The 15,249-nt window shown below is 41.0% G+C and overlaps 2 protein-coding genes across 3 annotated transcripts in view; one reads left to right on the forward strand and one right to left on the reverse strand.

Annotated features, from left to right (window-relative positions):
* The window catches only part of Supt3h (SPT3 homolog, SAGA and STAGA complex component), a 318,914-nt gene extending 306,211 nt beyond the window's left edge, over positions 1-12,703 (reverse strand). The window contains exons 1-2 of one of the 2 annotated variants that reach the window (XM_028766546.1): positions 12,444-12,703; positions 1,802-1,902 (exon numbers count right to left, since the gene is read on the reverse strand). In XM_028766546.1, the coding sequence (XP_028622379.1) occupies positions 1,802-1,902 (101 nt within the window). In that variant the 5' untranslated portion in view covers positions 12,444-12,703. Of the gene's footprint in view, positions 1-1,801; positions 1,903-12,209; positions 12,275-12,443 lie in introns of those variants that run through there. The other variant, XM_028766547.1, reaches the window with a different exon arrangement.
* Runx2 (RUNX family transcription factor 2) overlaps positions 1-15,249 on the forward strand; it is a 206,565-nt gene that overhangs the window by 26,216 nt on the left and 165,100 nt on the right. The gene's annotated exons all lie outside the window — the stretch shown is intronic.

The raw sequence follows: 15,249 nt of genomic DNA on the forward strand, positions 1-15,249 counted from the left end.
TTTTACACAGAGCTGGTTTTATAACTCAGAGGTCAACTTCTGCAAAAGCTAGATAGTAAATATTTTCAGCTTCATAGTCACATGGTATTTGCCACAAATAGCTAGCTCTGCTATGTAGCACCAAGACAGCGGTGAGCAATGGCTTAAAATGAAGGAGCATCACTGAGGACCAGGAAAACATCATTCACTGAAACAGTTACATGGGTGTGCTGATTCACGCTGTGCACGATCTGGTGTTCACCTACTGAGTTATATATTCTTTTTATAAGTTCTATGAGATTACTTTAAAATACCATTTTTAATGAATATTAGGAAAAAAGGTCAAATGAAACTGTGAAAGAATAATTATTTTTAAATTTAGATAAAGGATACATGGGATTTATTATGTTACAATTTTAAGAATCTGAAAGTATCCAAATTAGCAAATAAAAAAAAAACACTAAGTAGATCGATTTAGTGTTACAGAAAAAAATTATATTCATCATATTTTAAATATAATTAACGTACCATAACAGAAAAGTGATTAACAAAAAGTCCATTACACTATAATGAAAACTTAAATATATAAATATATAAACTCTTTAAGTTCTCCATAATTTAAAATATAGGCAGGCTCACAAAATTCAGATTCTAAATTAGTGCTTTTCCCATCTTAGCAATCACAAAGTGTTATCAGTTTTTAGTTTTAGAGCATAATTTTTATATGAAATAGATTATATTTCACATGTAATTTTATTAATTTTCAAATGAAGGCCTAAATTTTTATTTCTCAGTTTCAAACTCTAAAAGCTCAATATCTAAAGAGGTTCTCCAAGCTCCTTAATAATGAAGAATATAAAGAGACGCTGAAAGCCGAGTCTGACACTACGATGTCAATGCTTTCTTTTTTTCCCCAAACTGGTTAAATAGTCATGTACTCCTTTAACACTGTAATGGAATGAGACATGGGGGAAAGCTACAATCAGCTACAATTGGGATGTAAAGTTAATTAATTAATTAATTAGTTAGTTAGTTAGTTTTTAAAATACTTTCACTGTTCAAAGTTTCTTTGAAGTATGTCTCCTGAGAAACTATATGTGATCAAACTTATCAAGACTGTGCTTTGAAGGATCATTACCATACAGAGTTAACCCGGTAAAAAGGCGATCAATACACACATGAGGAAGGCATTGAAACTTTCCACAGAAACAGTCTTTTAAACTGCCTGATAAATCACTGGGAAAGAAGTGATACTGCCTTGTCACCTCTTCTTGAAAGAGCCCTGTCTCCTGAAGCACCCACTCAGAACTCGGTCCTTCCAGGGCTCCCTGTCTGCCACCCCATCCAGTTCAGAAGGCAGTCTCCCTCACTGCAAGCTGACAGTCACTGGCAGGAAGAATTCTTAAACAAATGTGCAATTCCTCAAAGAGTCAACACATGTGATTTTCTTATTAATGCTTTGCACTCCTTACAACAATCTGAAATGCAATGGTTCAAATATTAGCAAAATTTAAAGCTACTTTGAAGCAGGCTCACAGAATTAGGAAAATTAAGAAAGACTGCAAACTCCTCTGAACACATTTTGACTCTCCACAGAAAGGAGAGCCAGCAGGACTCCATTTTCAAATACAGCGCGCCACCGGAGCACTTTAGCCAGGTCTGCCTGTCTTACACGGAGCTATTTAAATGTTATGAGATTATTTTACTTTTGTTTAAATACAAATCACATTAAGCTAAGGTTTATACGTTTTATTTCAGTTTCCTTCTTCAACATTAATCAGATTAAAGCGGCAACAGTAACAGTGTGTAAAGGCATACTCACAGCATGCTCTGCAACTCGGCTGCAAAGCTTATAGTCTTCCCTGCATTTCTTCCACTACTTGAAGTGGCAGTAGACATCGGGCTAGCTGCAGTATTGTTCATCTAGATGAAAAGGAAAAAACAAAACTTTCACGATTGTTTAGATACAAAAAGTACACAAAACAGAGGCAATTTTGAATTACCTCAAAAAGTATAGAAACTTTCAAATTTCTGATTAATTTCAGTTTTGTATAAATTCAGTTTCCTTCTACTCAATGTCTTTATTCAATGAAAAATAGTACATTGGGGGAAAACTGCTTAGTTAGTTCAGGTATCAAACAACTGCCTATGTGACCACTACACATTCAGTACCTACTTGACAGTAAGTAAGAGAGCTGGAACACTCTTTAAAAACTACTTTGGCATAGCTCCGTAGTTCTCCAGAGTGTGGCACTCCACCCAAAGATTCATTAGCAATTCTTCAGGGAGGGTCCAGTAGCCCCTTAACACACGTCCCCCCACTTTCATCCAGACCAAGGAAAACAAAAGTCACTAAGAGAGCTGGAGAGTTGGCTGTGGGTACAGTGCTTTCCAAGCACAAGGACCCAAGTTCAGATCCCAGCACACCCATGAAAACTGGCTCAGCAGCAACTCCTGTAACCCAGCACTGGAGGAGAGAGAGGCAAGTTGGATCCTGGCTGTTCTCTGGCAAGGAAGTTTAGCTGAAACAGAGAGCACTAGGATGTGAGATGGCTTTGAGGACAACTTATCCTCCATCACTATAAAATAATAGAACTGTCTGTCGCTATAGTAGGCATGACACACATATGTAATCATTACTGAACACTGGAAGCACCTGGGACAGGATGTCGCGCCTTCTTTGGATATTTTTCAAACAGAAATTCTGAGTAAAGTGAATAAGTTAGTAAGGCAGGTTGTAGAGTTAGTGCTACATAAAGGGGTGGGCTGCTCACACCACTGCAGAAGGCGAAGCACAGGCAGAAAACAGAATTTTCTATGGTGACATCTGACCTGAAGATGCTGGGGAAGCTGAGTTAAGCACAGCCTATATTAACAGAATACAGAAGACCTCCGCCTGGAGATACCTTCCCAAGTAAAAGCAAGCAGCTCAATCCTATCATGGCCTCTCTGAAGCCTAGAGAAAACACTCTCCCACTTTGCACATCTCACAGATAGAGCTCATCATCTCCTTGGGCGTCCATGTCGATGATTAGCTTTCCCCACACAGTTCCTGGCAAATCATACAACGTCTACAGAGTGTGGCTGTCTCCTGAGGACCTCTGGCTGATTGTCAGACTCTCAGTAATGAAAGAAAACATGTTTCACCTGATTTCTGTGAAAGCTATAAGATGAGGTGAAAAAGAAAGCCTTGCATAAAGATCTGATTTCAGTGTTTGGCTTCAGGGGCCTGGGTTCGAGTCCCAGCTCTGCCCCTTTGTGAGGTCTTTAGAGAGGTTACTTCATTTTTCTTTGCTTCCATTATCCTGTTTCTAAAACGTGAACAGTGGCCCTACTTCTTAAAAACTATTGTGACAATTTAAAACAACCTTGATACAGTAAGTACAATAAATGTTAGCTATTAAAAAAAAAATCTCTAAAATACCCCTAGAGCTGACAACAGCTTTAATATCAATTTAGAATACCTTTACTTCAAAAATGCAAGTCTGTAAATAGGTTCTTTAATTAAGAGAACTAAAGATTTCAAGGGCTATTAAACATTTTATAAAGTCCTTAGACACCAACTGCTAGACACTCTACCTAAATATCCATCTCATCTATAACTCTTCCTGTACTCCATGATGTGTAAGAAGATAAGAAATGAACTTCCTTCCCCTCCTGCTCTACCACTACGGCCTTCTACAAACTCATCTTTCGCACCCAGTTCATTCTCCATATGGCTGTCAAATTCACTTTCATAATATGTCCTCTTAATCTGACCAAACGTGTGGACTATGATCAAGCTGACCAAGGGAATCTAGATAAGGGTCCCACCTCATGGACAGGACCCATGAAAGAAGGCTACAGAAAAAGCTACTGTATCAGCTGCCTGAGATGGGTCATTTTCCAGAAGGTGATGACACAAAGATCTACAGCAAATAGTGCTTTCATTATAGCATAATAAGTATGCACACATACTTATATGTGATTATGTCTAAAATACCCCAATACTCCTCTGACTTATGCTCAGTGCCCTAGACCCTAGGCTAGAATTAAAAAGAGCACAGACAAGTAAGAAGAAGAAGAAAAAAAAGCTTCATTTAAACTAAACCTATGGCCCAACATAAAAAAAAAAAAAAAAACCTAATGCTAAGAAAGGCTATCACTTTCCTTTAAGCCTAAATTTATTCTGTTTCTCACAAAGCCTTTTGAAATAATTACTATTTTTTATAAACAAAATAAGAAAGCTATCTATGGTCCCTTGTTCCGTTTTGTTTTTGAGACAGTCTCATGTATTCTGAGATGGCAATGAACTTGATAAGTAGCCTCCCTGCCTCCACCTCCTACATCCTGGGATTCCAGGCATGTGCCATCAAACTCCAATTTGAAACTTGGATAAAAAAAAATAATAAAAATTTTAAAACATACACACACACACACACACACACACACACACTCCCCAGCCCATGACTAGGGGAAAATAGGAACCACAGATTTCTACAAACAGAACAGTCTTCCTTTTTCAAGAACCTCCCCCAGTGTTCTCCAGGTTTCAACACAAAGCCTAGAGAAGTGTTAACCTCAAGGATCTGAATTTGAGGTGACCCATTTCACATTTGATATGCATACCATTCTGTGGGATTATACTATGGCCAAAACTTTTAAGTGAGACACTGTTGAAACAATGTATCCCTTTCTTCAGTTTCAAATCTACCACCTTGTTTAACTTGCTAAAGAGGACATAGTTCATAGAGCAAATTTATACTAAGGTAGGCCAGGCCCTAGGTTTGATGCCCAGCTTTTTTTCAGTTGACTCTCCATTATAAATGTTTTGAGTATTTATTGTTAAGAGGTAGAGTTCACATCCAAATTCATCAGAACCATGATCAGCCTTTCTCAGACAAGTTACTTCATTTCTAAATCAAACAGGTGAATAACATTTTTCTTGACATGATGAGCTGATAGCTCATTAGACTCTTCAAACTAATTCTTTCCTGTACCCACATTTTGTTTGATGATTTAGATAATTACTTCTTTAGACATTAACTTCTTTACACATCAAAGTCCTATCATTCCAATGCTTTATTTCCTTTCTTCTAGACATTTTTTTAAAAAAAGTCTGTTAAAAGCAGAAGCACTCAAGTCAATTTTCACTAATAAATACAGTTAACATGGAACTGAAAACCTACTGTAATCTTCTCAGTGGGTTAATGTCCTGCAGTTGTTTCGGCTTTCCTAGGAGATGCAGCTGCTTGCCATATTTTACAAAATGAATTCAGATGTGCAGATTGAGACCCAGATCATTTCAACATGCCAGTTTAAACGTGGACTCCAGGAAAAGTTCATTTCTGATTACTACTGCATTAACCAAATCACTATAGCCAATGCTGTGCCACATCTGGAAATTCCCATTCCAGAAAATAAAAATTTATGTTTATTTCATTTAAACATATTTGCATGTGTATGTATAAAAGTATTCATGCATGCAAAATTCCTTTCACTAGAAAGTATTGCTACCAAACACAAAAGGTTCACATTGTGGTGAAAGGTGAAGATGGACATCACAAAAGCAAACCAAGCAAAATGCCAGGCGGAGTCACTGGGTGTCCATTAAAGAACATACTCTTGTTGACAAAGTGACCAAAGATGGCATCCACAAGAAATATCTTTCATCATACACCTCAAAGACTCTGAGTAGTTTCTGTATCCTGGAAGTAATGTCAAAGTCTGGGCTCAGAGTCTAATGACCAACCAGCCATTAAGAGACATAATGAAGGTGACCATATTTTCTACTCTACCACAGGCAAGGAACATTAAGTCAGATTCATGCACTTACTCTACCATCTACAGTTTCAATCCTAATATTTCATAACCTAGACATCTCACATAATCTAAATAAGTTTTTATCATTAGTAACATTTTGTAAAACCCAAAGGCAGGAAAAAAAGTCATAGCTGAGTCAACATTATTACATACTCCACTTTTCTTTTGCTGTTACAAAACAATCAAATTACATCATAATCTAAATTTCTTCTGATATGAAAATTACCAAATGATCAATCACTACAAATGCAAAACCTCCAAAACTGAAGAGTATAAAATGTCTATAGCATGCAGAATAACACAAGTCTTCTAGACATGTGCAAAACAGAGCCCTCGTCTTTGCCAGAATATAGCACAGGAGGTGGCAACTAGTCCAATTCCTGACAGAGTCCTCTTTTCCATTTGAAATCTCATGAGCCAGGGCATTAGTTTCTTTCATTTCAGCATTCTCGCCTTCCATTCAGCCATCCATAACGTTCTGCTTAAATCAAGCACATCAGCTTGAAGCTACACGCATCCCAGCATAGCTAGGGCATCTTCTTAAGATAATGGCATCAGATCACAATGTCAAAGGATTGGATATCTGTAGCTTATAGCATTCAAGGGTTTCTCTAGCCCAAAGGTCCAAACTCTTCCAAATTCCTTCTACAAAACAGTTTCAAAGGCCTACAAGCCACATGGTCAAGTAGCCACAGCAAAAACCTCATTTCTCAAGTATCAGACTCCTCTCTTTCTCAATACTATGACAAACTGTCTGGCAAGAGCAACTTAAGGACGGGTTTGTTTTGGCTCACAGTAGAGGGGATACAGTCAGTCGTGATGGTGAGGTCATGAGAGTAAGCAGGCATACTGATCCACCGTCAGGAAGCCGGTGCTCCAGGTTTGTCATACTAAGAGTCACACCGACCCATGGTCGGGAAGCAGACACAAAGGAATGCTGGTGTTCCAGGCTTTCTTCCTCCTTGCTTTGCATAAGGTTTGGGATGCTATCCTATAGGATGGTGCTACCCACATTGAGTTAAAGGGTCTTCCCTCCTCAGTTAAAGTTCTTCGTAAACACCCTCAGAAACATACCCAGAACGTGTTTCTAAATTATTCTAAATCCAGTCCCACTGACAATGAAACTCAAACATCACAACTGGATAATACTATCTTAATGAATGTGAATTATTTTATTTCCATTCTAAGCTTCTGTCCCATACTGAATCCCTCCTCCAACAACTGTCAGATGACTGCATCTCTTAAATGATATAGAAACAGAAACCCTTCATTGACTTATTTCCCTTCACTCTCTATAAAAAGTAATATGCTCTCCATTCCCTCTTCTTACCATAAAGGCACTGACAATGTCTTTTTTTAAAGCCCAAACTATATGCACTTTGAATTATTTATTCATAATTATTGGGCACTTACTAAAAGCCAAACATTTTTCTATGTCCTCAGGATGTAATAGTGACTAAACAAAACCAGAGAGGGGTCGGGGGAATGCATCACAGGTGAGGAGTAACACTCAACAACAATTTGAATTAGTGCTATAAAAAAAATTAAACAAATGGATTTCAACTACAAGATGACAATTATTAGAAGACCTGAGAAAACCACAAACAGTGACACTCAGGAACCTCTTTGTGAAAACAAGATCCTGAGACCACTGTGGGTACAGTGGAGTAGGTAGAGAATAAAAGCAATCAAAAGTAAGATCCAAGAGTCTCAAGGAGGAAGTATATTACAAAGCCTTGAAGGCTATTGGAGGTGAAATTTTACAGGATGATAATACAAAGCTGTTGAAGAATTTTTGAACTCTAGATTTTTTTTTAAGATAGACAGGGTGAGGCATGAGGCTTCTCTATAAGCAAGGGTGTGACCCAGGAAAGCAGCAGCTACTGAAATTGTATGCCAATGGTTCTGATTAGACAAAAGATGTTAGTATTTTTGATGACTGTAGCAAGTGGGGATAAGAACATATTCGGAATACAGAGATAACTTGCAGGTGAAGTAGACACTGGGTATGTGAGAAGAAGAAAGTGAGGCTGGGGACCCTGGAAACTAACTAAAAATGCTACCAGTGCTACGAAGCAGAAGGGGGGGATGAGAAAAAAATGCCTTCAGTTAAGACCACTTTAAGACAACTATTAGACCCTCGAGAGGAGGGTCCTACAAAGCCTTGCTGGAAGTGTTAAAAGGAAGGAAGGTTGACAAACACATGTCTTACAAGATGAGTGCCATGGTGAGGAGAGTTTAGTTGGTTTGACTTGGTTTGGCTTGCCTTGGTTTAGTTTGATGACAATGTCTTGCCTTATAGAACAAGCTGGCCTTGAAATTCCTATATAGCTCAAGCTAGCCTCAAACTTTCAATCTTCCTATCTCTGCCTCTTAACTGCAGAGATTAGAGGCATGTGTTACCACACCTGACTGAAAATGGTGACATTTAAAGGCCTAACTAACCAGTATACCAGAAGCTATGAGGACCAAGTGATCTCTCAGGTCCACTCTCTCCATCTTTCAGGAATAATTTCTGTCTGTCTCACAAAGGTGTTCTAAAGAACACAATCCAATGGGGAGTCACAAAATCTATTTCAATTTAAAATAAGCAATTTTTATAAAATGGGATAGAGCACTTGCCTTAAATACATGAGTCACTAGGCTGAACTCCCAGAAATGTGGACACACAAGTATGTACACACACACAAGATAACAAGACATTTTCATATCCTTGTTAGCTAATGATAAACAATTACCATTAACTTACAGACATCAGAGCTCTCTGCTACACAGACATGGGAGAATCTATTACATGTCTTTGTCCTCAGCCTCGCATCAGCCTAAGCTTCTATTCCATGTGCCTTTGTGCCTACTCTTTTTAAAATATTTATTCTAAAAAATTATTCTGTACATAAAGTGTACCTAAAATGTGCATGGCTATAGCTGACAATTCATCCTAAAACACACACCATCTATACACTGCAGCAAACTCACTTTTCCAACACTGAAGAAGGCTGTGTTTATGTAAAAGTCAGTGACTGATGGCTTTTTTATCAAGTATGTAGGAAATCTGGCCATTGTGTAACAATCCTAATAGTAAGTGGTTTTGCACTAAACAAGACTTTTTCTTTCTTTCCTTCTTCCTTTCTTCCTTTCTTCCTTTCTTCCTTTCTTTCTTTCTTTCTTTCTTTCTTCCTTTCTCTCTTTCTTTCTTTTTTTTAATGAGTGGATATGTTTAAGCATTACAATTCTCTCCTAGTCTAGAATGTGTTTTAGAAATAGTCAACCTTAGGAGAAACCTGTTATCAGCTAGTATTAAACATGTACAAGTCAACCAAGTATCTGTCGGACTTAAAGCACTACGTGGCTCATGGCAAGAGATAAAGAATCGATGGTTTAGGGCTTTTGCTGTAATAGCTCATAATTTTGTTGTTTTTCTTTTTTTCCACAATCACCTTACCAGGCCAGAATTTCCCCACCACTGATGAGAAAACTAAAAATACTGGTTAAAGGTCTTGAGTCTAATTTTATTTTATTTTTTAATGTATGGCTAGAGAGATGGCCCAGTGCTCAGTGGTTATGAAAATACAGTACCCTTCCAGAGAACCCAAGTTTGGTTCCCAGAGCCCACATCAAAGGTTCACAAGTTCCTGTAACTCTAGTTCCAGGAGGATCCAACACCTCTGGCCTCTGTTGGAACCTACACAGCCATGTGTGCATATTCATAATTAAAATAAATCCTTTACAAAAAGTAAAAAAGAGGCGCTTTGATCCCAAGGAGCTGACAGCCTGACCTATGTAGACACATATCGTAACAGAACTCATCAATCGAAAACAATCAATATCTACATTTTTCATTTGTAAAAGATGCTTATCTCTTGATCCGCTATGAGTTACAATCATTGCAGCCAGAGGCTGGCACTGTCATTGTGTTATCTCAAAAACTAGTAGATGTAAATGCTTTGTTCAGATACCCTTTATTTAATAAGAAAACCACAGGCACACGGCTAAACAACAGGCAAAAACCAGCTCAGTTCTTGTGAGACATGACAGTGAGCATAAGCAAGGCAGAGCTCTTCTAAAACATTTCAGGGTTCTCTTTAAGCAAGCTCAAAAAAGGAAGTTTATGGGTGGGGTAGTCTTTTCAAGACTAAGCTAGCAGGACCACAGGAGACATACAGGACTCAGTGGCAAAGCTGATGACATTAAAATAGCAAATAAAACAGTTCATCCTCTTCAGTTAATATCACTTCAGTCAACACAATAATGCAATGGCTAAATTCTTTCTCATAATGTAAGTTAACTATAAGCAAATTAATACATGAAAATCAAGTTTCTGGTTTATTTACTCTCTGATCTCACCAAAAATAACATTTTCAACAGGGATACTCAATCTTCTGATCTTACTGTACTGGCAGATTTGTAACCCCTTACACCAAAGGACAGTGGCTAAAGGAACCAAGTGACTCTCTAGCCTTACTCCAGATATCACTCAAATAAGGGCAACAGCATGGACTTCCTCACTGGTGGATTTTGGAGACCGCAAAATAGCTAATCATTCCAAGATTATGTTAAGAATTTTGACAAGCCTAAAGAGTGTGGCCGTGTTAGCACTGTCTAAACTGGAACACGGTCGATTGTATGTAAGGATCTCTAGCAGTATGCTGGGGCATGGCTTATCCCAGAAAAATGAAGATAGCCAGTCTACTTAAGACCAGCTCGGTGTGAGCCGCATGCCATGAACTAGTCTCTGCACATGATGTAACTCATAAGCTTTAAGCTGCCATTCCAGAACCAGCGATTATCTTCAGCCTTGAGGCCAAGGCCAGCATTTTACAAATATCAGGCCGGAGTTCTGGGTACAATCTACCATGACAGTTTTGTTTTGTTTTGTTTTTCCCCCACGTAGGGTTTATTTTCAAGGCCTGAGTGTATAGCTTAGTTAGCAGAGCATTCACTTATTATGTGGGAGGACCTGGGTTCAACACAAAAAAGGGAAGCAGGAAGGAAGAGAGTGAGAGGAAAGGCAAGGAGGGGGAAAGTTTTATTTTCAAGATTTCCAAAAACTCAAATCGTTAGGCATATTTCAAAGAAAGTGGCCTCATGACACATATATCACCAAAGTTCATTCGTCTCTTCAGCAGTTTGAATATGAATACTAAAATGATTTCAAAATTTGCTTAAAGGTTACTATTATAATTTATTAAAACTGCTTTATAATACAAAAACTTAAGGGGGAATCACCACCTTTTAAATGGGGGGGGGAAACCACAACAATAAAAAGAGTCTAAAGTTTTCCTCTAAGAACTAACCAAATGATAAAAGGCAACAGGAGCCTCAGATAATTTAAAAAAAAAAAAAAAAAAAAAGTCTAGTTACCACTGTTGTCTTTCCAACTAAATCTGGCATTCGCTTTAGAGCCAAAGAGGCAGAGTATTTTACTTTAATTTGCCAAGCTGTAAATAAATACTAGCAAATCTATGCTTTGAATGAAAGGCATTATTGGGATAATCATGATTCCTTAAAGCGTAAATATTCCGAAAGCTGGCCTCTTTGACATCAAACTTAACCAAATAAAAAAACTGTAGCCGGTTCTGAATTGTTTCAGACCTGTGGGAGCCCATGCAATAACCACGGTGCATGTGTGTCTACTTACATTGTAATTAATTTGCTAGCCAATTAAAAATCGAGCTCTTCAGTGACACCTGCTACATTTTAAGTGCTCAGAGCCACCTGCACCAGGTGGCTACCATATTGGTAGCCCATAGTGTATAGCACTTCCAGCTTGGCAGAAAGTTCCCTTGGGCAGTGCAGCTGAAGAAAGGTAGGAAACTTGCAATAGCATGGTTAAGTACGATCAGGTTGTGTAAAGCATTATCTAGAAACTGTCCCTTAGTTGTCAAATTCCGCCTCTCTGGAATACACATAAATTCTATCAGTTTTTTCTTTCCTTTCCTCACAAATACTGAGAACCCGGGTCTTATCCCAGATAAATACGTACTCGTTTCTTTCTGAGTTTCTACTAACTCCAGGGACATGAAGTTAATTTTAATCCAGGTGTACAATAACAACACTGCTACCAGGATCCTGTCTGAACGTCAAATATATTCCACTATCCCTATAATTCTTATCACTTGTCACATCAACTATCCTGACTTTAAATAGAGAAAGCAAGACGACAATTTCCTTGGAGCTCAAATGTAATTAATCACAGCTGGCGTGATGTAAGCTCTTAGCACACAGATCTTCTCCCCATAAACCTGAGTTCTGAGCTAGGCTGTCTGTGATGAGCCCCACCTACACCCCACACCACCAGCTAAATGATTTCATTCCCCAGGGGTCCCAGAGGAGCTCTGACAGCGGCGTCGCTGTGTCCTCTGTCCCTCTCCCTGCACGCTGCACTTCCTTCCACTAACACTACCTAGCCTCCATGAAGTAGAGCTTGCCTTCTTGAAGGACTCCCCCACCCATCTGGGTGACAAGCGAACCGGTGCCTCTCCGCCTGGCCTCAGGCTCCCCACGCCTCACGCCCACCGACGACGGGGAGGAGCCACGGCGTACCCCCGCGCTCGGCGGCCTGCACCCTGGGCCAGCAGCCTGGGGCCAGACCTTTGGCTGCCACGTCCCTGACGTCCCCATGAGCTCGCCCCACTCCCCGCCGCCCCCACGCGCCCCACAACCTCTGCTTAAGACACGTGGAGGCACGGCTGCGCGTCCCGCGTGGAGATTGAGAGGGGACAGAGATGGCGCGGTGTCTGCGGCGACGGCGGCCCCGGGACACGACGGGCAGGGGTTGGGGAGTGGGGGGGAGGGCAGAGATTGTAGAAAGGGAAAAGGTGACTGAGCTAGGCTGGGGGGGGTGGTAAGATGGCGAGAGAGCCACTATGAGAGGCGGGGCGGGGGTAGGGAGCCTGAGGTGACTAGAGGGACGGGCCAACCCGCGCGGCGAGAGCGCATGCGCACTCGGCTGGTCGGCGCGCGCGGTCGCGGGACCGTTCCTTCTACTTCCGCCACACTCCGGGGGCGGGGCTTCGCGCTCCCGCCATGGCGGACGGAGCGGCGCGCGGCCACGCGGCGGAGTCTCAGAGCGGGACTTGGCGCGGGCTGAGGGACCGGGTTTCTTCTGTGCAAGCTCTGCAGCCTGTAGGAGTGAGCCCGAGGAGCTAGGATTATTTTTTAGAGTCAGTGACCTTCACTGAGAGATTGTCTATGCAAGCTTCTCTCTAGGGGTCGGTCTGGTGATCAGAATTGTTTGGAATGACAAAGGGGCGCAGAGTTCGGAAAGACCCCCGCCTCAGAGAAGCACTGTGTGGGGACTCAGCCCGTTCTGGGACCAGGGAACACCAGCTTCATTCCACCCTACTTCTCCCTACCCTTTCTTGCACAAAATCAAAAGCCTGTGACAACTGATCCGCAAAGTTCTCCCCCCCCCCACCCCGCCCCAGTTCGTTTCTACTAAGTTCAGTTACTTAAAGAGCATGCCTTGGTTGAGAACTTTCACTATTGGGAAGGCTTTATAAACAAGCAGTGGTGATTTTTCCTAAAGATTTGGCCTGGTCCTCATCTAGAAATTTTGTACCACCTGTATTGAGTTGTCTCTATGACCTATCTTCCCGCGTTTGATGGTTGCAGGTATAGATCTTTAATGAACTCAAGACAATGGCGTGTGATGCTTTCACTCAGCTGTTCAGAAAAGCAAACATCCATTATCCTACCACTTCAAATATTATTTTTATTTTATTATTATGTTATTTGTATTATTCACTATCTTAGGGCTTTACTGATGTGAATAGACACCCTGGCCAAGGCAACTCTTACAAGGACAACATTTAATTGGGACTGGCTTACAGGTTCGGTCATCGAGGCAGGAGCGTGGTAAGCGGTCAGGCAGGCATGGTTCAGAAAGAGCAGAGAGGTCTACATCTTCATCTGAATGCTGCTAGCAGAATACTGAGTTCCAGGCAGCTAGGATGAGGGTTTTAAAACTCACACCCACAGTGACACACCTACTCCAACATGGCCACACCTACTCCAACATGGCCACACCTATTCCAACAGGGCCACACCTTCTAATAGTGCCCCTCCCTGGGCCAAGCATATACAAACATCACGTTCACCTTTACCAGGTCTTTTCAAGCACTATTGCATTCATTAACGTCTTGCCTATGAATGTATGAGATCTGAAACAATCCTATTTGCTTAGTGTCCTTACAACAGCCATTCATGTGATTATGTACTCTCTGGATTGCAGTTGTCTTGTGCTTAGTTCTCTCTGACTACCAGACACTTCAATATTTGCCAAATACACTTCCAAGAGTATATTTAGGATGTGGAGTTTCAACATGAAGCGTAAGATCCAATCAGGCTTAGTATGCTGTATATGGGAAAGTAACCCAGAATTGTCATTACTTCCTTAAAAAGTAAGATTAGATTATATACAATAGGTGAAAAGACATTTTTTAGTACATTGCCAAGAAAATAGGAGATTAGGCTGGGTGTGTAATCCCAACATTGGAGAAGTCAAGGTCAGCCTTAAAGACCAGCCTGAGCTGTCTTAAAATAAAAAATAAATGAACTGCTATGAAAACCGGAGACGGACAATCCAAAGAAATAAAATTCCATGCGGATCATTTTAATTAAAATTCTACTCAATTAATATCACACAGGCATTTCACCTCCAGAGATAAAGACCAGATTTGACAAATTATAACTGTCAGGTCCAAGAGGAACTTGGGACAAGTGGCTATCTGGTTCCTATTAGCTTTACAAAACACATGCTGGCCTCCAGGCTTCCTTGGTGTCACATGAACCTGTGGCTCTTCTCGGCTCTGCTCATTTTGCCTCCTACCCTAAACCTTTCCAGCTCATGGGTTTCCCTCACCCAGCGTCTTAATAACCCTACTGTTTCAGCTATGTGCCCTCTTTGCCCCCTCTCTCTTGCCTCTCTGTAGGTCTCCACTGCACAGACTCTCTCAGTCTTCCTCTCTTGCTCTCCCCAGCCCTCCTTTCATGGCTAGATCCAGTCTGCTGGCCATGTTCAGTCCGCTGCTTTCTCTCCTTGCTCTGGACCCTTGCAGATGCCCCTGCCTCAACTCTCCCTCATACTGACAATAAAAACCCTCCCCTCACCCAGACCTTGTAGCAGCCTTCTCCTGCCTTTATACAAAAATAAAGCTGAAAACAAAGCTCTTGTGAAGTTAAACCTTTGGAGACCATTAGCTCTCAGAAAAAGAAATGATTTCCAAAGTGGGTGGGGAAGCACAACAGGAGGCCAAGTGACGTCACACCACCAGAAGAAGAAGAGGAGGAGGAGGAGGAGGAGGAGGAGGAGGAGGAGGAGGAGGAAGGGGGGAAGAGGAAGAAGAGGAGGAGGAAGGGAGGAGGAAGAGGAGGAGGAAGGCAGGAAGAGGGGAAGAGGAAGAAGAGGAGGAGGGGAGGGGGAAGAGGAGGAGGGCAGGAGGAGGAAGAAGAGGAAAAGGAGGGGAA

This window comes from Grammomys surdaster, unplaced genomic scaffold, assembly GCF_004785775.1.
Source record: "Grammomys surdaster isolate TR1022 unplaced genomic scaffold, NIH_TR_1.0 169, whole genome shotgun sequence".
In the NCBI taxonomy this organism is placed as follows: Eukaryota; Metazoa; Chordata; class Mammalia; order Rodentia; family Muridae; genus Grammomys; species Grammomys surdaster.